Source organism: Canis lupus, chromosome 13 (assembly GCF_003254725.2).
Source record: "Canis lupus dingo isolate Sandy chromosome 13, ASM325472v2, whole genome shotgun sequence".
NCBI lineage: Eukaryota > Metazoa > Chordata > Mammalia > Carnivora > Canidae > Canis > Canis lupus.
The window spans coordinates 39,406,831-39,429,104 of NC_064255.1; the positions used below are offsets into that span (position 1 = coordinate 39,406,831).

Below are 22,274 nucleotides of genomic sequence, written 5' to 3' on the forward strand. Positions count from 1 at the left end.
GATCCCAGGACCCAGGGTCACGCCCTGGGCTAAAGGCAGATGCTCAACTGCCAAGGCACCCAGGGATCCCCATTAGACATAGGTTCTGAATAAGTCCCTAGTCAGGAATAAACCTTCAGTTTTACTTGATTCCATGAGTTTTTGCCCTTTTTCATTCTGGTTCATGTATTCATTTCAGAAAACAGTATCTTTGGGGCCCCTGCCCTCATACACATTTTCATCAGCAGATTTGTTTTCCTCTACTGCTTTATACCCTTATAATCTCTACCCCCATTTTCTCCACATGCCCTTAATTCAGAGAAATTTTAGAAGTGTCCAGTGGGATAAAAAAGGAAAGGATAGCAGTGGATCTAGGTAACACAAATATGTGCCAATAAGCATTTTCAGAGATCTTGCATAAGCACACAAAACAAAACAGAGGGAAGGTAATGGGAAATATGTGTACTTAAAAATATTGATAAACAGCCTATAAAAACTACATTTTGTTTTTTGGGTTTTTTTTTTTTTTTTTTTAATTTTGTTTATTTGACAGAGCAAGAGAGAGCACATATAAGCAGGGGGGAGGAGCAGAGGGAGAAGGAGAAGCAGACTCCCCGCTGAGCAAAGCCGGGGACAAGGGGCTTCCACTTTGATCGCGGGACCTTGGTATCATGACCTGAGCTGAAGGCAGATGCTTAACCATGCCCAGCATGGAGCCCAACTGGGGCTTGAATGCATGACTCTGAGACAAAGACCTCAGATGAGATCAAGAGTCAGATGCTTAACTCCTGAGCCACCTAGGTGCCCCGCATTTGACCATTTAAATAAAAAAATTAATTAAAATTCATATACTTTAAAACTCAATTCCTGAGTCATGTTAGCCAATTTCACACACTCAGAAGCCATGTGTGGCTGTGGTGATCACTGTTGGAAAGCACAGAGAAACATTTTCTTTTTTTTTTTTTTTTTTTTTTTTTTAATTTATTTATTTATGATAGTAACAGAGGGAGAGAGAGAGGCAGAGACACAGGCAGAGAGAAGCAGGCCCCATGCACCGAGAGCCCGACATGGGATTTGATCCTGGGTCTCCAGGATCGCGCCCTGGGCCAAAGGCAGGCGCCAAACCGCTGCGCCACCCAGGGATCCCAACATTTTCATCGTCACTGACTGTTCTGTCGTCACTGCTGCTCCAGAGCAGCTCTGAGACATGGTCTAGATCATGCCAGGGGTAGAGCCAGGAATGAAAGAACTAGCCACGTGGGGATGCCCGGGGCAATCATCTGCCTTCTCACGGCGTGATCCTGTGGTCCTGGGATCGAGTCCCACATCAGGCTCCCCGCAGGGAGCCTGCTTCTCCCTCTGCCTGTGTCTCTGCCTCTCTCTGTGGGTCTCATGAATAAATAAATAAAATCTCAAAAAAAACCAAAAAACTAGCGGCACGACCTTAAGGCAAGCCGTTGACTTTAGGCCTCATTTGTAACCTGAGGGGTTTGACCAATGTATTTTCAAGGTGTCATCTAGTTTTATTCATTAGAGTCATTCAGAAGACAGTGATTGTGTGTTGGTGGTAAGTTGATGTAGGCTTGAAGTACTTGCTTCCTAGAGCCTTAGAGCTGAGTGAATTAGACCCTCTGTAAGTCAGTGTGCTGGTGACTGTCCTGTGAGAGCACAGAGAACAAGGAGGCAGCTGATGGGGAGCTCATCCAGGAAGTGGTACCAGAAGCCAGGCCTTCTGAAGTCTGAGTTCGGGCACGGGGGCCCCTGAAAGTGCAAGGTGCTTGAGTCAGGGAAGTGTAGAGGGAAGTAATGAAGCTCTGTGCCTAGAAGTTAAGACAGGGAGAGAGCAAGAAAGGGTTTAGATTTTATTTCATGGGAGGGAGGAGCATTTGAAGCTCAGAACATGGAGGGGTTGAGAAGGTGATCAGATCTGATTTAGAAATATCCCAGAAGACATGTCACCGGCTCAGCAAGAGGAAAGAAGGGCCACTTTGGAGACTGTGAGAGTAGTCCAGAGCCTAAACTAATTCTGTGTAAAATAAAAAGGGATAAATTTGAAAGATTCAGGAGGTAAGAGCTTAGGGCTTGGGGAGGAAGACCAAGATAAAGAAGCCCTTTCTGGCCTGGGACCTAGGAGAGTTGTGGCCTGCCACAGGTAGATGCAAGGGCAGGTGGTTGGATAAAATTGCATCTTTACAGATTTCCTTCCTGTCTTTGTGTGAAAGCATATTACATCCTTTTTTAAAATGGTAGCTTTTCTTTTTCCTAACCAGCAAAATAACAGAGGATACAGAAAGGTAGAGCAGGAATTGTCTTACACAGGATGAGTCAGCACATAAAGTGAAAACTCAAAAGTGAATAATCAGAATTACTCTGGGTGACCTTTCAAAAGCTCTTGTAAATCACAGTTCGCCAACATGCATGATTTTATGTCTGCCAGCCTGTACTGTGTGTGTGATGCGGGTCCTAAGGAGTCCTTTGGAGGCAGCAGGCACGGTTAAAGTCGGCGGCCTGTTTGGGGCACAGAAGTGCGGCATGACTGGGGATTCGGGAGTCCTGGCAGAGAGTGGGGGAGGAGATGAAGCCGCAGGTTCCATCATGACCAGAGAAGGCACAGAGAAGGCATAGATGGTAGGAGTCGGGCTTGAGTCTGAAGATAAACAGGAACTGGCTTGATTGGGAAATAGCACTTACGGAGTATCTTCTCTGCTGTCTCACTTAACTTACTGGGTGACTCCATGAAGTCCATCTTCCTGTTTTATAGATGACGAGAGCTCTGAGAGGCATTATGTATGTTTAAGGCGATAGTTTAAGGAAAATAGATGGAATTTCACTTTCTTGCTCTTTTTTAAAACTAGTGAATTTACCAAAATTAAATGTGAAAATGATGTGACTCTCCTGTAAAGAAGGTATAAATCACCCCTTATCTCAGCCCTTGGAGATAACCGTTGATCAGATGCTGTTCCCTCACCCTCCAAAAGACACAAATACGGATTTTGAGAATTTTATTTTGTGTGTTTCCTACGGTGCATTCTAGTTATTTCTTTTACTTCAGATTCTTTAGTGGCTATGAGGAATTCCTTTATCAGCATTTGCTTTGTATTCTTTTTCCTTTTGTGTCTGAAAGAAAACTATTTTATTTTGCAGGACCTTGTTTAATGAACTGAGGATTGTTGTTGAACATGTAATAATGAAACCGGCTTGCCCACTGTTTGTGAGAAGACTTTGTCTCCAGAGTATTGCTTTTATAAGCAGACTGGCACCAACAGTTGCATAGTGTAACATCCACCTAAGTTATATATAGTATAAATAAGCATTTTTAGGAGTTGGTACTTCTGCTCGGGGTTGTTAATTCCAGGTGTAAAACTGACCTCAATCCAATTTACATAATTTACATAAATGCATCTCAGTGGAAACATGATTATTTTCCTGGCATGTTAAACCAAGCCTTTTAAAAATTCCCAAGAAAATTTTACTGTGCTGTGTTGTTCATGGTTAAGGAAGTTTCTATCTTGTGATAAATGTATCAAAATTTTTTTAAATGCTGCTGTGCCTTTATCATGAAATACATTTATTTCTCTTATTGTAAAAGTAGCTCTTAAATTTCTTTGAACCTAATTGGTACTCTAAATTTACATCTGGCATGATTTCATTATGGTAATATTAACGTACATGAATGCATTATATTTTGAGACAGTATTCTTTTGCCATTTAGTTATTTTGGTTGATGATTTTAAAAGAAACCTTTACCACTGTATTTAATTTCAAATTGTTCTTAAATTGATTTTGTGCTGCTTTGTTAGGATTTATTTTGGATATACCATTATAAGAGGAATTCTGCATGCATCTTACACTATGACCTTCCAAAATTTTATTTCCATAACTACTTAATGTGGCTTTGAATATTTTTTAGAAGGCTGAGCTATAAGCTTGTTAGCCAAATGGGTAAATATCTGGGGTCACAACTGTTTTACATCAGAAAGCCGTGGTAGTTCTACAGCTTTCCTTTCAGAGAGCCATTCAGTAACCTTTCTCCTTTCAGAGAGCCATTCAGTAACCTTTCTCAAATAGGAAACCCTTCTACAAATGTGGACACATAGATTATTAGTATTACTATAGTTCGTAGAATTAGATCAGATTCTTGACTGCCAATTTTCTCGGTTTCTTAGGGTTGAATTTTCATAGACAGTTGCAGCAGTTCAGATGTCTTTTGAAAGGAATGTGACTGAAGATTGAGCATATGCCTGTGCTTGGTGTCTGTTCTGAAATAATAATGAAGATTATCCTGTAGATTACATACTGTGACCTATCCAATCTGATTTTTAAAAGGTTAAATGGAAAGGTTTATAGGTAAGATAATTGATTGGGAATGGGGCTGGAGGAGGAATTGTGGGGGAACAGTGTGCATTTTAATTTTGTAATGCACAGGTAAATTTGGGAGTATTGGGTGTATTATGCAGCCGTGATTGGAGTTGTATAATATGTTAAATCCTGTTTGTTGAGCTGCCGTCAACTTCTTTATAAAATTGATTCTGATCTTTATTACTGTTGCATGATTAGGAATGTTTAAAACACTGCAAAGTTTTTAGTCATCGTTTTTGTAACCAGTTTTCTTCTGTCTGCATGTAAATGGATTTCTCAGATACATTCATACTTGTCAGTAACCTCAGTTTCCTTTTTGTTCAACTTTCCCATCTCTGGAAATGTGACATCTACTTGATAGCTCAACTGTAACCAACTGTTTTTTGTATTTTTGTATAATATTTATCTACTAAGTTAGAAAAGCAGCCTCATGCAATACAGTTGATTGGGTGGGTGGATGGGTGTGTAGCTCGCCTCATCACTATATATGTAATTTGATGGTTTTAAGAACTAATTTTCTAGAGCAATAAAGTGATTATAATGTTAAGTAAACATATTGATTTCTAATGATGTCTTTAAAACTTAAGTCTTGAATTATATCAAGAAATATGGCAGCTGAAGTGATTTATTTTTAAGTTACTAGTTTGTTTTCTACAATTTTTTTTAATCATGAGATACTTTTAAATTTATAGAAAACTTGCAAAAATAGCAAGAGTTCTTGTATAACCTTTTACAAGCTTCCCCTTATATTAACATCTTATGTAACTATACAGTTATCAAAACTAAGAAATTAGTCCTGGAACAATACTATTAGTTAAAATATAGAACTTACTCAAATTTTGCCATTTTTTCCATTTATTAATTTTCTTGTGAGTTGTTTTTCTATGATTGTCTTTTAATGACCTATGAGTATGCCTCTGTTCTGAGTTTTTCCTCCTTCGTTTAGAAATTACTTTTGGTCAGAAAGATTTCCCTAAAGGAAATGATTTCATGTTGGTTTTAACAAAAGGAATTTTAATATTAAAACTTAATAATTCAGAAACCCTGTGCTTTAAAAGTTGAGGCTTTTTATCACATAACAAGATTATATTTCTGATACGCTCCTGATGGACTATTCTTTCATGGAAGGCTTGATTTATAAATAAAATACTCCTCGAGTCATGAAAAAGTAAATTTTACAATTTGAGCATTACCAGATACTTAGTTTGCATGGCTTGTAGTTAGGAATCCTGCAATACGTATACATGCAACCAGCTGATTTGGCTCTAGAATGATAGTTTAATAGGTACCTCTATCAAATTAAAATTAGAAATACAGTAGCAGTATGTGGAATGAATGAAATAGGAGAAACTATAGCTTAGCTGAACCTGTTTTTACGTCTGGGTTTAAAAAAGTTAACATCCAGAATATCTAATTCTTTAGAAGTGATACAGTATGCGATTGTTCTTCTAGTACTTTTAGATATTAAACCCTCTTGGACAGGTGGAAACCGAACATAGAACCTACTTTTATTACAACAAGAATTCTATATTCTTTTTGTATACTTGATTCCTCATGAAGTAAATTCTGTTTAATGTCAGTCCAAAGAGAAATTTCTTAAATAATAATTTGTATTTACATTTTCTTGGAATAAAATTTACCAAGGTAGATGCTCCTGGAAGTAAGCAAGTAATTAAATTTAGATATTTAGGAACCTCCCTTGCAGGGAAAATCAAAGCATGCTGTGGTATTAAACCAGAAGTTATGAAAAATTTAGGAGATCTGTTTTATAACTGAATTTTGTAAAGCTGTCAGAATTCTCTTTCTAAAAATCAAGATCAAAAATTCTGATTTAGGTTTATAAGGTTAGGACATGAATATTATTTGACGTGGAAAGGAAAATGAGTGTATATGTAATGAGATAAGTGGAACCGAGAGACTTAGTTTTTTAAAAGTTTGAGATCAGAGTGAATGGAATTAATTTTGAGGGATTTGTGGTTAAAGACTTTTGTCTAATCCTGAGGAGTTTATTTTGATTAAAATAGTTACTCTAAAACACCCTCCCTCCCCGCCCCCGCCCATGCCAGCCCAGATCCCCCTAGGATCTGCTAGCCTCAAAGCTACCACCCAAATTTAGACCAGTCTTGATTCTTCCTCTGTTAATGAGAGCCTCAAGGGAGGAAGTAACCACAGACAGTCACGGTCCTGAGCAGTAGGTGGCAGGCTTTCCTCAGGGAGCCTCCGGGAAGGGAAGGTCCAGTGCCACCAGAGGTGCGGGAGTCAGCCAGACTGAGGACCTGGTGCCCTTCGCCCTTTTTAATATGTAATTACTCAAATTCAACAAATGTTTAATAAGTATTTACTGTGAGTACATAGTAATGTAATGAAACTGCATTACTACGTATTCGGTTATATTGGAATCGTAGTAAAATAATGAAATGTTGAAAAGCTGGAGGAAGTGCCCTGGTAATGTGTACTTTCTAGTTAAATGGGAATATAGGTCACACTTGGGAACGGCATCATTCAGATCACGGGCCCTGTGTTGTTTTGGTTTTTTTTCTTTATAAATAGTGCCTGAATCACCTAAATACATCAATTATAAGAGTGTTCTTTATCCTTAATTTTCAGGTGTGTAGAAATATGGTACTTAGAATTTTTTCATGGTCGTTTTGTAGGTATACAAGGTATGGCCAGTTCAGTCTCTTAAAATTTAGACTTTTCGTGGTAATATAAAAGCATATTGAAATATTTTGGTTATTATATCAAGAATGATACTTAGACTTGTAAATTCAGTTTGAGTTGCAGAGACAACTAGTTTCTATTTTACACCACAGTGGAATTTCTCTAGGATTAGAATTCTGCAGAGGCTATGTGTGTGTATGTGTGTGTGTGTGTGTGTTTGTGTGTGTGTGTGTGTGTGTGTGTATAATGATGTAGTTTAGTAGATAGTGTGGCAAAAGTATGTCTGTAAATCCAGGAGTCGTTTCCAGGGTTTGTTTTAATTGAGCAGCCCTCTTCTAATATTCAGAGTGGAAAGTTGTTGCTGGATCTGGTATTAAGGATAAGAAAATTTGGAAGGATTCCCGCTAGTAATTATTTTGGACACGTGTATCTTCTAAGGTGGTATACAGGTGGGTCCTGAAAAGGAACTGTTTTTTTCTGTGTGAGGGATGAACCCTAGAGTGCTCCTTCTCTTGTGCAGCGCAAATAGGAAAGCTGCACTCAGTTTGAGTTGATGCGACAGGAGAAAAATTACAGTATTTTTAAAATCTAAAGCAGATTCTGTTTCGTAGAGAATTAGTAAGAAAAAAAATTGGTAGATACCTTTGCTGTAATCTAAAAATTAACTCACATTAAAGGAGAAGGAAAGGCTCCAGTCATCTCACATTTTCCTTCATAGCCTTCTTGAAAGTAACTTTTTGATATGCTCAATCCTTTTAAACTAGTTTTTTTTTTTCTTGGTTCATGACAGTTGAATTCTAGATTTTCTTTTGTACCTTCCGAGTAGAACAATTGCTTTTGACATGAATTTTTGCCTTCATATATATTTGTAAGTTGAGACCAAATGGGCAAAGTCTTGGGCAGGTAACATTTGTGATGTGTCTTTATTGGAACAAATGTAAAAGGGTCACAAAGTCTAGAAAGAGTCATAAAACACTGTTTGATTTATAAATGCATTAGTTCTGGTGCTCCATATAATGGGATATATTGAACTAAAAAATTTGTGTAGATAGTATGTCAGCATTTCTTAGTAACCTCTCTTGAATCCATTTTTAATATCTAATCCGTACAGGTTGGGGAGTTATACTCTTCAGGCCAATACTATCCAGACTGCATAAATTTATAAAATAAATTGAAAAATTCATCATTCTCCTATATTCAAGACCAACGCACATAAATGCTAATGTAGGGCTCAGAGGGGAAATATATTTCTCCTGAATATTTGAGAAAATGTGAAGTCCTTTCAAGAAAATCTAATAAACATAATAATCATAGCCTGCTGACACTAAGGAAAAAGGGCCTCATTCGCTCTTTCTTTTATGCAGCGATTTACTGGTCCCTACTGATTTCCAAATTGGATCACTGTAGTAAATTATCTATGCTGGTACCTGTGAAAGTAAGCCCTGGGATCCATATTTGTTTTGTGTTCTGCTTAAATCAGCAAGAATGATAAATTTGATGGTATGAAATTGGAAGTGTCAAGGGCTTTCTTTGGTGATTGAACAAAATGATGTCTCCACTTTAATTTATTGTGACCCTTTTTCACTCTATGTGCTTTGTATATCTAATATTTATTTCAATACAAATTAAATTCTTGTTCCTTCATCTGTATTGTTATATATCTAAGATTTTATTGATGTAAAAATCAAATTGTGTAATAAAAATCTCTCTGGATTTAAGCAGATTTGAAAATGTTATGTTTCAAAAAAAAAACATTTACAGTTAGAATTCAGCTTTTCATTGTGCTTCATTGCCCTATTGTTAGAATAAGGTGAATTTGAGCACTTCTGTTGTCCTCAGCCCATCACATCTAATAAAAATGGTGTAATTTTGTGATCTTAAGGTGAAACTGGAAAAAAAGAAAAATTACAGTGTATCTCTCAACTGTGTGCTTGCTTCTGTATTTTTTGTTTAGTGAGATTTATAGCCTAGCGGATAAGTTATTTATAACCCTATAATTTTTTTTATAATATACAGTATAGCCAAAGTATTAAATCAACACAGGGTAACATAGAAGGATGTATTTCCCATCTAGGTGTTTAGAATTGGCAGATATTTTCTGTGGCAATTTTAACAACTTGTACTAAGGAAAATGCTGTACAAGTAAGTAATTTATAGTGCTTTTTTTGTTAAATTCTTCAGATTTGGACCTCTGCAACTGTTAAGATCAAGAGTTCCAAGAGTAACAGACCATTTTCATTTAAATAACAAACCAAAAACTTCAAGACAAAGACTTGAAACTTGCAGTGATCCAGAATAAAATGTATTTTTTTTGTCATTAACTCATAAAAGATACAATTGTATATGCAGGTGTCTGTGATCTGAAGTACTGGTCCTTGTTTCAGTGAACTATCAGGTTTATGTTGTACAGTTGAGCTTAGTAATATCCGAAGCATATACTTCATCTTCTATAGTGTTTAGAAATTAACTTTTTACTCCTTTATCTAAAAAGCTAAATTTCCTTTTGGGGCTTATAGTATTATCGGGCTTATTTTGAATTAATATTTATTTAAGATTTTTATTTATTTATTCATGAGAGACACAGAGACCCAGGCAGAGGGAGAAGCAGGTTCCCTGCGGGGAGCCCGATGTGGGACTCGATCCCAGGACCCCGGGCTGAAGGTGGCGCTAAACCACTGAGCCACCCGGGCTGCCTGATAAAATATTTTTTGAAGTGAGTGATTAAACGTTTAAACCAGAGAGTTTGCCTTTTAGTATTATAAAGTTAAAGGATCGGGGACGCCTGGGTGGCTCAGCAGTTGAGCCTTTGGCTCAGGCTGTGACCCTGGGGTCCTGAGATCAAGTCCCGCATCGGGCTTCCTGCACGGAGCTTGCTTCTCCCTCTGCCTGTGTCTCTGCCTCTTTCTGTGTGTCTATTATGGATAAATAAATAAAATCTTGAAAGAAAAAAAGGCTTTAAAAAATAAAGTCGGCATCCCTGGGTGGCTCGGCGGTTTAACGCCTGCCTCTGGCCCAGGGCACAATCCTGGAGTCCCGGGATCGAGTCCCGCGTCGGGCTCCCGACATGGAGCCTACTTCTCCCTCCTCCTGTGTCTCTGCCTCTCTCTCTCTCTCTCTCTCTCTCTTTCTCTCTTCATGTCTATCATGAACAAATAAATAGATAAATCTTTAAAAAAAAGTCAAAGGATCCATAAGGCTTATTATTATTTGAGTTCTTATGTTCATTGCAGTTGCTCTAAAGTGGTTTTGCCACAACTACAGATACTTCTATAGCAGGGATAGCTTCCAGTAACATCCTTTGACACTAAAATGCCCAAGTGACTTTGAAGCAGGTTTATAAAATCATTCTTAGTCTATTTTCTATCTACTAGGAGTTGATCAGATTCTCAAATTTTTATTTATTTATTTATTTATTTATTTATTTATTTATTTATTTATTTATTTTTTAGATTCTCAAATTTTTAAAACATAGAATCTTATTTTAATTATGAGCACCCGGGATCCCTGGGTGGCGCAGCGGTTTGGCGCCTGCCTTTGGCCCAGGGCGGGATCCTGGAGACCCGGGATCGAGTCCCACGTCAGGCTCCCGGTGCATGGAGCCTGCTTCTCCCTCTGCCTGTGTCTCTGCCTCTCTCTCTCTCTCTCTCTCTGTATGACTATCATAAATAAATAATAAAAAATTAAAAAAAAATAAATAAAGATTTAAAAAAAAAAAAATAATTATGAGCACCCTGCCCCCTGCTGGCAAATTTTCTGAAAAAGTCTAATGGTTCAGTTTGCATGTAAAAAAAAAATCACGATGGGGGAAACATAGCTTGACTCTTGATTTTTATTACTAGTTGGCTTTTACATTAAATACTAATAAAGGCTATGAAGGGCTTCTTACTCATGATTTCAACCTTTTAATGTCATAAAGAGTTTTTAGGCTTAATCACTATTTCAAGATGCCTCAGTGAGCTAATGAAGTTTTTCATTATATTTACAAGACAAGTAGACTTTTTGTCTCCGTTTTAAGGCTGAGAAACCAGAATTCCAGACAAGCCCATGGGAGTTCCTAAGTGATCATTTGTGGAGGAAACCAGAGTACAACCCTCATTCAGACCGTGCTTGCTGGAGGCACATTTTTAAAGTGTAAGTGACAGTCTTAGGAAACAGCAGCCCTTGGCTGTTCTTTGTGAGACCATCACAATTTGAGTATTCATACAAGTCTTTCTTTTTCAAAATTTGTAGAATGCATCCTTCAGTCCTTGAGTTCCTTCCGTGCATTTGCGGTTTGCCCCACCTCAGGAGGCCATCGTAGGCACCCTTCACATGCCTTCAAGCTGTTGAGCAAGGATGAGAGGAGATACACTTCTCTAGTACATGAACTTTTTTTTTTGGTTGTCAATAATGGGTCTCATATATGGGTCTCCTGATGACCATGCCAAGGACAGAAAAAGCATTACAGAACTGTTTATACCAGATATTCAGGTTTTTTTCCTTGAAATAATATGTTAGCAGTCTCAGACATCAGTGGTTAAGTATTTTGGTGCCATTTTTGTCTATATTTAGCCCATCCCATACACTTTCACATTTTGTTTTCACCATTAGGTGGGTATACAAGACGCCCTTTAAAAACCCGAAGCAAGTTTGGGTTGTGATTAGCCACTAGTAATCTGGTTGTAAGTTGTGGTGCTCAGCCACGTAGAGTCTTTCAAGGATTTTTTTTTCCCTGAATGTTGATCCCAGACTCTTAAAAAACAACCTATCCAGGATCCCACGTTTTCAACTATTTACTATTATCCAAAGAAAATTAACTGAAAGGATGATGGCGCACGTGCCAGCAGTTCCAACAGGAACGGAAGTCCCCAGTGGAGGACTGCGCCGAGGGGAGGGTGCGTGGTTCCAGCTGGAGCATCTGGACACCGGCGCCGGGGTGGCTCAGTTGCGCACCTGCCTTCGGCTCAGGTCACCATCCCAGGGTCCCCTGCCCAGCGGGGAGCTGCCTCTCCCTCCCTCCGACCCACGGCTGCTGCCCCGCTCGCACTCTCTCTGTCGAGTAAAATCTTTAAAAGAAACGACGCTCGCACTGTCACTTGGACCCGGTGCAGCACCAGGCCAGCGTGTGGTGGTCCCGGCCAGTGTACCCCGGTAGGGAAGGGCTCCGTCCCAGGCCTTTTCCGGCTTCCTGGGGGCCGAGGGGCTGCGTCACATTCACCTCCAGGGCCCACTCTTCTTGCCCAGATGCTTCCCTGTCCCTGCCCCGCGTCCCTTTGGGTAGAGGAGACCCGGAGCTCGAGTCCTGCGGGCTCCCCTCTTGCTGCTGCTCCCCTGCCCAGGACCTTCGTGTTGGAGCAGAGCAGGGAGCGAGGGGAGAGGAGAACGGGCACCCCTCCAGTCCCCTGTCCATCGGGGACAGCCTCTGGGCCCGGCCTGGTGCTGCGTCTCCAGCACAGAGACCCGGCCCAGGAGGCAGTTTCCCCGAGGCCCCGCGCTGGGCTGGAGGGGGCGAGCTGGGGGGGCTGGGCTGGGGGATGCTGAGCTGGTAGGGAGGCCTGCGGACCAAGCCTCCTGCCGCAGCTGCCCCTGCGCCACCTTGCGCCTCCGCCGACGGATGCTGGCACGTCCCTCCCCGTCCCTCCAGATACCTGGTGCCCCTCCCCGGTGTCCCCGCGGTGTCCCCGCCTGCGCAGCCCCTCGGGCGGTGCTCCCTGCACACCTGTCGCTGCACCTGTCACCGTCCCAGCCGCGCGGTCCCTTCTGCAGTTAGTGGGGTGTCAGGTGTGCCCCGGTCGTCGCCGTGATGACCCTCGTCTCCTCACTGCCGCCTGCACATCCTCCTGGGGCTGTGGCAAGAGGGGTGCGATGGCAGGAGCAGGGGTGTTGGCCGGATGCCTGGTGCTGGGCCCTGGCTCCTGAGGCGGCCACCGCCCCGACGTCGCGGGACCTGGTGTAGGTCGCGGCCTGTCCCACGGCCGCAAACACGTTCTTGGCGTAGGTTGGGCCTGGTGCCTTCCTGCTGTCTGCGCTCCAGGTGCCTGCTGTCCCAGGGGGCACCTGCTGTGGGGCCGGGGGCTGCAGCCTTGCACGGGCACACTCGGGGGAGCTGGGGGCGGCCGGGAGCAGGGACCCCGCCCCGCACGCACCAGCTGGCCACGCTGGGGCAGGTGCCCCCCCCGCCCGGCCCCACGGCAGGTGCAACCCCCCGGCCCCACGGCAGGTGCCCCCACCCCCACCCCCTCGGCAGGTGCCCCCCCCGCCCCCCTCCCGGCCCCATGGCAGGTGCAGTCCAGCCTCCGGTGCCTTCCCCAGGTCTGTCCGTCCGTCTGTCCCGGTCCCAGGCGGTCTCTGCCCCGCGGCCCGAGGTCCAGTGCTGAGTCCCCGGTGCTGTGACTCGGTGCACTGCTGCCCCCGAACTCCACGGTAACCCGGAGCTCGATATTTTTAATCAATAATTTGATAACTTTATTTTTTCACTGGACAGTCTAGTCCACTGATAGGTTTGGCCTGATTTTCGGTTATCTTGTGCTTTTCGTCCTGCCTTCTATGTTTCTTTTTCCTCCATTCTTAATTTTTTTTTAATTGGATTTTTCCCCCTCTACCATTTTGGAATTTATATCCATTTACTATTTCTTTTTTTTTCCATTAAACTTCAGAAATTTGAACCTTCATACCTAAAGTTTTGCATTAAAATTTCTTTTTTTTTCTTTCTTTTTTTTTTTTTTTGCATTAAAATTTCTAATTTGCTTCTGCTGGGACCACTTTAAATTCTTAGCTCTAAAAAAAAAAAAAAATTCTTAGCTCTAGGTTTTTGTTTTCCCATATAGAAAACATAAATTGGGGACACAAATGTTATGGACATTGGCCCGTGGTTATGCAGACTTTTCTTCCCTCTACCTGTCACCAAGGGTAGAAAAAGGCACATCTCGCCTGGGCTGCCTCTCCAAACGTCAGCTGCAGTTGTTTGTTATGCAACCGTCTCTGGCTGGAGTCTCCTCCCTGGGCGGCCTCCCTGACCCTTCCTCCAGTCTGGGCCTGGCTCCCCACCTGTGCGCCCCCGTTTCAGAGGTGCTAAATCACCACCTGCGTGTATTCACTTAACATTGAATTCTTTGCCTTCTGAACATTCTTTGCCTTCTGTTATCTTGGGGTTGCTTTTAGTGCGTGTGTGTTGGGGGGGTGTATTTATTTTCCCATTTGACCAGATGTTTTTAGGTTGACTTTAGTAGAAACATTATCTGGGCTGTGGTCCATACTACTACGAATTAAGGAGTCCAAAGTTAGGCTTCGAGATTGGAGAGCTGGTTGGCACTCACCATAGAAAGGTCTTTTTTTGGGCGGGGTTCACTCTGAAGGATCTGCGGGATCCAGAGCCCCCCCCCCCAACCGACAACACAGCTGGAACTCCAGTGATGCTCTATGGCTGCACCAAGATAGAGAAGGGAACCTACCAAGATGAGGGGCAGGAGAAGGCGGGGGAGGGGGCAGGTGACGGTGCAGAGGCCAGAGCCTTAGGGAGGGAGGGGACCACCGTCAGTCTGAGGTGGACCGTGATGCCACCTGGTAGGAGACGCCACGGGAACAGTAAATGCACGTTTTGCCATATTTCCCGAGCGCTCCTTGTGCCCGACCTCTCTAGTTTTCTTCCTGGCTGTGGATTCAAAGCGACCCGCCAGCTGCATGTCGAGGTCCCGTCAAGGACTTGCAGGTACGCGTGACGTCGATCGGGTGTCGTGTCACAGAGCCCGCGAGTGCTGCTTCCCGCCTTCCGACGGCCTCATGGCTTCCCAGGCCTCTTCACTTGTGGAATGTGGCCAAGAGACAATGGTTATGCGGATTGTCGGGTGTGAACATATTTGTACACTGTGATGGTTTGTACAAACAAATAGCTACATTTTAGTTTCTCATTTTACCTTAGGAGATCCTGGGACTCGGGATTTAAAGAACTTCTCTCAAGATCCTACTTGAGGAGTCAGTGTTCGGTTAAAACTTGCATTATCATGTTTTAAGTCAACGCCTTTCTGGGCAAAAAAGAAACTGGACCTGTTAAGAGATTCCCTTCCCCCTTCGTAAAATACAAAGCCTTAGGTTGACAGCTGGATTTTTTTTTTTTTTCAATTCACATTTCCAGGGATATAAAGGCTCATGCAAGGGACAGAAAGCAAAAATGCAATTACTTGGCAAAAAACCCATCAGATCAGCTTCTGGAATTGTGAGAGCTCTCTCCAGAAGCACATCTTCAAAATCAGTAAATGATTAAAAGTCCTCTCAAAAACAGGCTCTTTCTAAACTATCCCAAATGAATGCATAAGAAGGATGCAAAAATAGTCTTAAGAAATGCTCAGAACTAAATTTATCTATAATATGCAGAGAAATGAGGCCCAGAATTACAATTCTTTCTTCTTTAGGGAATTTGCCAGAAATTCAGAGTGACTTAGTTCTTTTAAACCCCAAGGGAGACACCTAGAAGTAGGGTTGATGAGACTGTTACACGGGAGCCAGCGGGGCATGGCCAAGCTCTGAGGCCCTGAAGTCTGACGGGCCTGGGGTCAGTGCTTAGCCCTGTGACCCCTCGCCTGTAAGATGGGGTTACCAGACCCGCACGCTGTCAGGTGGGAAAACGAGCCCAGGCACAGGGTGTCTAGCACGGTGCTTTGCCCAGAAGGGCTGACGACATTCTGTGTGTCCTCGTCATCCCATGTGGTTGAGAACAACTGTGCGGGCTGCTTGATCAAATAACTTGCGTAGGTGACAGAATTTCCCATTTATGTGTATCCCAAACAGAAAATAACTGTCATTATTTTCCAGGTAGTGTTTAGTAATCATGGATGTTTGCATCCATGACCGCCTCTCGTCATCTCCCTTACCCAGGTTCTGTAAAAGTCTGAATTGTTGGGCAGCCCAGGTGGCTCAGTGGTTTAAGCGCCTGCCTTCATCCCAGGGCATGATCCTGGAATCCTGGGATCGATCCTGCATCGGGGTCCCTCCATGGGGCCTGCTTCTCCCTCTGCCTGTGTCTCTGCCTCTCTCTCTCTCTCTCTCTCTGTGTGTGTGACTATCATAAATAAATAAAAATTGAAAAAGAAAAACCAGCAAGTTTAAAAAAAGAATAAATAAATAAAATATTTTAAAAGATAAATTTATAAAAAAAAAGTTTAAATCGTCAAAGGTTTTGAATTTTGGAGATTCCATCATCTTGTGATACAAGGGTAAGAGCCCAGGATCTGGGTAGACCCCAGATTTCAGTAGTCACTACTTCGTACAGATCTGTGACCTTGGGTCATGCACTTACTCACTCTTGACATCTTTTCGGTTTTGTAAAACTAGGGAGTAATAGAGGGTCAAAATCACTAAGGTATGCTTGATGGGATTGGGTTTTCTTCCCTGCTACTCCCATTTTCTGGAATGTCGTATTCTTTCTTTAAGATTTTACTTATTTATTTGACAAATGAGAGAGAGCGCCAGCAGGGGGAGGGGGAAGGGGAGAGGGAGAAGCAGGCTCCTAGCAGAGCAGGGAGCCCGCGTGAGGCTTGATCCCAGGGCCTGAGGTCATGACCTGAGCCCAAGGCAGGTGCTTAACTGGGGCATCCACGCAGGCACCCTGGAGTGCTGTGTTCTAACGGCCACGTCATTAGAAGGGTGTTTTAAAAATAATGTTTACCTAAGATAGTGAAGGAGAAAAAGTGTCCGTGAAATGAGGAAAGGTCTAATTGCATTCGGTATTTTATGGGGTGGGGGTGGTGCGGTGAGACTCCCATAGGGTCGGTCTTTCCCATTTGGCTTCACACAGATTCAAGTTCTGAAATCTGCCCACAACAATAGTAGAAGTGGCTGGAGCAGAGAGACTGACAGCGTCCTTTGGAGGCAAGGCCCAAGGACCGGAGGTGGGATTCTGAGGAATGCGGGAGTACCTCAAAAGGTTTGAGGCTGCGTGTGTTTGGAGAAGCAGTAGAAATACAATGCAAGGCACAGATGCAAGCTACTTGCATAATTTTAAATTTTCTAGGAGCACATTAAAAACAGTAAGAAGAGGGGCATCCGGGTGGCTCAGTGGTTGAGTGTCTGTTCACTGTGGTTTTTTTTTTTTTTTTTTTAAGATTTTATTAATTTATTCATGAGAGACACAGAGAGAGGCAGAGACCCAGGCAGAGGGAGAAGCAGGCTCCATGCAGGGAGCCCGATGTGGGCCTCGATCTTGGGACCCCGGGGTCTTGCCTGACTCAATTTTAGGTCAGACCTTTCCTGACCATCCGTCCTATTTAAATGTGCCATACCCCAGCCCTGGCATTTCTTCTCCTTAACTGCTTTATTTTTCTGACCACATTTATTGTCTTCTCATATGGCATGCAGCATTTTCATATTTAACATCTGCCTCCCCTACAGAGAGTAAGCTTTATGGGGACAGGGATCTCTTCGTTTTCTCATTGCTAAGAGCTAGTTCCTAGAACACAGACTGCATTCGGTAAATAGACACTGAACGTCTGAAACAAAATCCACCATAAACAGAAAAGGATCCTTTTTCAAAGGACATTGGGTAGCTAACGATCTGGACGTAGAGGATCAAGCTTGGAAGCTATGGAATGAGGAATGATGCAGCTTCCACTGGAGACGGTCATCACCCTTAGGAGCCACTCACCAGAACTTAGGTCCCTACTCTCCCTGAAAGGTGCATGTGTCTTGGCCTCATACCTCTTCCCTTGCCCAAAATGTATTCCATGAAATGCCTTGGTTTCCCCATTACTTTCATTCAGATGGAAATATCTGTCCCATCTGTGGGGCCCTAAGCTGCAAGGGGACCTGGGAAAGCAAGTCCCAGCCTCCTTTTACCTTGGGAAGGTGGACCCCACGAGCGGGGAGGTTCCCCTGATATTGGAAATACATTAAAAATATGCTGGGCTGACAGAAAATATGATAAATGTCCTTCAGTGGCCCTGAACTCTACTATTAAAAAAAAAAAAAAAAATGGGCAGCCCAGCGGTTTAGCGCTGACTTTGGCCCAGGGCCTGATCCTGGAGACCCAGGATCGAGGCCCACGTGGGGCTCCCTGCATGGAGCCTGCTTCTCCCTCTGCCTGTGTCTCTGTCTCTCTGTCTCTGTCTCTGTCTCTCTCTCTCTCATGAATAAATAAGTAAAATCTTTGAAAAAAAAAAAAATTCCAGGGCATCAGGCCGGCTCAGTCGGGAGAGCTTGCAACTCTTGATCTTGGGGTCATGGGTTTGAGCCCCACGGTGGGTGTAGAGATCACTAAAAAAAAAGAAAAACGAAACAAAAAGCAAAACAACAACAAAAAAACCCCAAACAACAAAAGAACAAGCTTAAAAAAGAATTTCATTAAAAAAAAATTCCATGTCAGGAGGCCTGAATTTAGATAGAAACCTGATGTTTAATCGAGAATTTGCTTGTTTGTAGTTCTTCTATTTTATAAACGATTGCCCAAACTGCCCCAGCGTGGTTGGCGGTCGTTCAGCTGTTGGGCACAGTCACAGGCACATGGTGGCGGAGCGGCGGGGCCGAGCCCCAGGCCCTAGCAAGAGCCCTGTGCCGGGAGGGCGCCTGGGGCTGGGCGGCAGCTTGGGTGCAGAGTTTGCTTCCAACAGCAGCTGGTAAACCGTGTCTTTCCGGGTGTGCTTTCCTCCCCCGGTTTTGTTGGGAGCTTGGTCACCTGCACAGCTGGCGGCTGCACGTCTGATGGGTGACGAGCTGCCCGCCAGCGCGGCCTCTTGGCCAGACGGTGGTGGCGGTGGTGGCCGGCCCGGGACGTGGGAGCAGGTCACCGGGAGGGCGCAGTACCGGCCACCGAGCACCTCCTCTGTCGCCGCCGCCCTATCCCGCCACTGGGTCAGGGCAGCCTGCGGCCCGGCCCAGCTCAACGACATTAGCTTCCAGGGCTCGTCTTGACCCCATTTAACCACTGTCCCCACAAACTTCCTCTTTGTGTTTTTTTTTTTATCGTTTGCAAGTGTGACACAGGAGGGACTCTGCTGCATTATTAGAGGTTTAAGTTTAGAAGTCACTGTCCTGACCGCCCCGTTTAGTGGCTGAAACAACGCGCGGCAGAGGCCACACTGCAGGTTAATGAATAGTGATTTCTGTCCTCTGGCCTCTGCACTTCATTCGCCCCAGCCGCGTGGGGTTAGTAATTGTGTTTTTGACACTTTCTGAATGTTTTGAGCTTTTTAAAACATATTTTTGCTGCTTATTTTTTTATTTCCTCCTTCGTTTAGTTCTTTTCCGTTTACTAAGTTCTTCCATTAGCTCCAGTTCCTTGAACGGTCGGTCTCCTGCCCTTTGTGGTCTCTTTCTAAGTATGAAGAAGAGTGTAAAATGCTTCGGTGGCTTCATTCCTCATTGTAAATAAGCCTGAGCCCCGGTCCATTTTGTTTATCGTTTTATGGGCACAGTTTAGGCCTCAGCCCTCCAAGCGGTGAGGAGACCTTGTTCCATCTTGTTTCCACCTTGTTACAAAGCGAGCTTTGGCTTCTCTTCCCCAAAGTCTGCTCCTTCCTAACCAGGAGACAGGGCAGGGGCTGGATTCTTTTCTTCCTTTCTCAGTTTCTCCGTAGCTGCTGTGTGCAGATGTGGCTTAGCCAAAATACAAGAATTGGCTCAGTTCAACCTTTTTTTTTTTTTAATGGCTAAAAAGTAACAGGGTATTCTTAGAACGAGGAAATAGTGCAAAATTTCACAAAAATCAGAGGGAGAGGGAATCCCTGGGTGGCGCAGTGGTTTAGCGCCTGCCTTTGGCCCAGGGCGTGATCCTGGAGTCCTAGGATCGAGTCCCGCGTCGGGCTCCCTGCATGGAACCTGCTTCTCCCTCTGCCTCTGTCTCTGCTTCTTTCTCTCTGTGTCGTTCATGAATAAATAAATAAAATCTTTAAAAAAAAAATCAGAGAGAGAGAGACTGATGCCAGACAGAGGCACTTTCACCAAGCTACCCGAAGACAAGGGCTGTTGGCCGTGTTAGGAGAAGGGGTAGCAGAGCTGGGAGGAACAAAGGAGCATAAGGAAGCATGTCCATGCTACTGAAATATTTGGTGGAAGGTGGGTTCACGAGAGGCTGGGAATAAAAAAAAACAAGACTCTGGCCCTGTTTATCTTTTTACCTTCCTATCCCCCTTGAGTAGATATTTGAGGCAAGAAGATAAATACTGGCTCACGTTTATCCCTCTGATTCCCAGCAGCGATGCCGAAGTGGGGAAGTGGCTTCAGACATGGATGGAACTGGCACATGGTCAGGCCAGAGGGGCAGGGCTACGAGGTCACTTATGGAGAAACAGGAGGAGGAATCTTTAAAAAAAAAGAGGGGGGGGGGGGATCCCTGGGTGGCTCAGCGGTTTAGTGCCTGCCTTCGGCCCAGGGCGTGATCCTGGAGTCCCGGGATCGAGTCCTGCGTCGGGCTCCATGCATGGGGCCTGCTTCTCCCTCTGCCTGGGTCTCTGCCTCTCTCTCTCCTCTGTGTCTTTCATGAAAAAATCAATAAAATGTTTAAAAAAAAATCAGGAGGAGGTGGTGGATGAAGAGATTAAGGGGAATGCTGGAGGCCGAGCATATAGATCCCTAGGAGAGAGGGAAAGGATTCTGGAGGCTGAGTGAGCCTCTGGGGGATGGAGCTCAAAGCTGTGCAACATTTAAGGGGAAATACTTATTTCTCCTAGAAGAGCTGCGTATATGTTTATCAAGAGGGAAGGAGAGCTGATTAGAAAAGAAATAAAAGTGGATTGAGAGCTGTCTCTGTGGGTTGACAGTCGTTAGGGATTTTATAGCCGTAACCGTAGCTCGCTCTCTCTCTGAAGGGGCCTAGGGACTAAAGGAGAGTGAAAACATTTATGTAGTTTCTACGGTTTGCACGTGTTAGTTTGAGAATCTCAACTCCAGAGGCGTAAGCATGAAGTTTTCCTGTTTTCTACACTTGGTACTTGTCAAACTTCATTGTTTTCAGGTAACAGCCTCCCTGGTTACTAATACTTTAATTCCATGTACTGAGATTTCCTATTCTTTTAAAACATTAATCTCAGGTGTCTGGGTGGCTCAGTCGGTTGAGTGTCCGACTCTTGGTTTTGGCTCAGGTTGTGATTTGGGGGTCATGGGATTGAGCCCCATGTAGGGCTTCATGCTCCGCAGGGAGTCTGCTTCTCTCCCTCTTCTCCCCGCACCCCCCCACCAACTTTGCTCTCTCTCTCAAATAAATAAATCTTTAAAAAAGCATTAATCTCATATGTCATTTAAAAACACGCACACCCCTCCGGGGTAGAGTAGACTGGACCCATGGCTCAAGCTCACTCTCCACACGCCATTCTCTTCCACGTACTTGCTCTTCTGATGGTGGAGTCAGGAGCTCGATCTCAAACGCGTGAATGTGGTAAAGTTGCTGTCCCCTTTCTTTCTTTCTTTTTTTTTTTTTTTATAAATTGTTTATTGGTGTTCAATTTGCCAACTGGGTGACAGGCACTGAGGTGGGCACTTGACGGGATGAGCACTGGGTGTTATTCTATATGTTGCTGTCCCCTTTCTGCAGGTCATTGTGTCTTATCCAGCTACTTGTCAGTGAGGACACATGGGGATTCCCAACAGACCCAACTGAGGAGAACTGCAATCCCAAGCAGCTTCCTATGCTTTGATCGTTCTTTGCAAGATGCGCTGTATCCATCAGCCGACTGCTGGTTGCAGGGCTGAAGTATGTTCACCTGATACATGCATACCTATTGCCTTGTGTTTCGGTGTTCTGCGACAAGTCTACAGGTGTCAGTCTCATTTATTCTCCGCGATCCCAACTTGAGGTCTGCAGGATCAATCAGGATGCACAGTCTCTGCTCCCTATGCCGTCTTCCCTCAGGGCTTACCATGTCCTCCGTAATTCATGGCACTGGGATAGGCCAGCAAACTTGGCAGTTAAGCAAACATCCAAATGGGGATGGGGTCTTGAAGACACTCCAAAACTTTGCAAGTACCATGGCAGGAGTACAAGTTTTTCAAAATAGAACACAAAAGATACTCTCAGTGAAATAAGTTGGTAGTTTAGACAAATTGATAATTTAACATTAAGAACTTCCTTTCTGGGGATCCCTGGGTGGCGCAGCGGTTTGGCCCAGGCCTGATCCTGGAGTCCCGGGATCGAGTCCCGCGTCGGGCTCCCGGCGTGGAGCCTGCTTCTCCCTCCTCCTGTGTCTCTGTCTCTCTTTCTCTCTCTATGTCTATCATGAATAAATAAGTAAATAAATAAATTAAAAAAAGAGTTAAAAGAACTTCCTTTCTTTCCCTAAAAGATACCACTAAAAAATGGTAAGACGTCTCACCAA

The 22,274-nt window shown here is 43.8% G+C and overlaps 1 protein-coding gene across 2 annotated transcripts in view; it reads left to right on the forward strand.

Moving 5' to 3' along the window:
• TMEM33 (transmembrane protein 33) overlaps positions 1-21,690 on the forward strand; it is a 38,203-nt gene extending 16,513 nt beyond the window's left edge. The window contains exon 8 of one of the 2 annotated variants that reach the window (XM_025450805.3): positions 3,124-8,922. In XM_025450805.3, the coding sequence (XP_025306590.1) occupies positions 3,124-3,253 (130 nt within the window). In that variant the 3' untranslated portion in view covers positions 3,254-8,922. Of the gene's footprint in view, positions 1-3,123; positions 8,923-21,493 lie in introns of those variants that run through there. The other variant, XM_035714091.2, reaches the window with a different exon arrangement.
• The last annotated feature ends 584 nt before the right edge of the window (positions 21,691-22,274 follow it).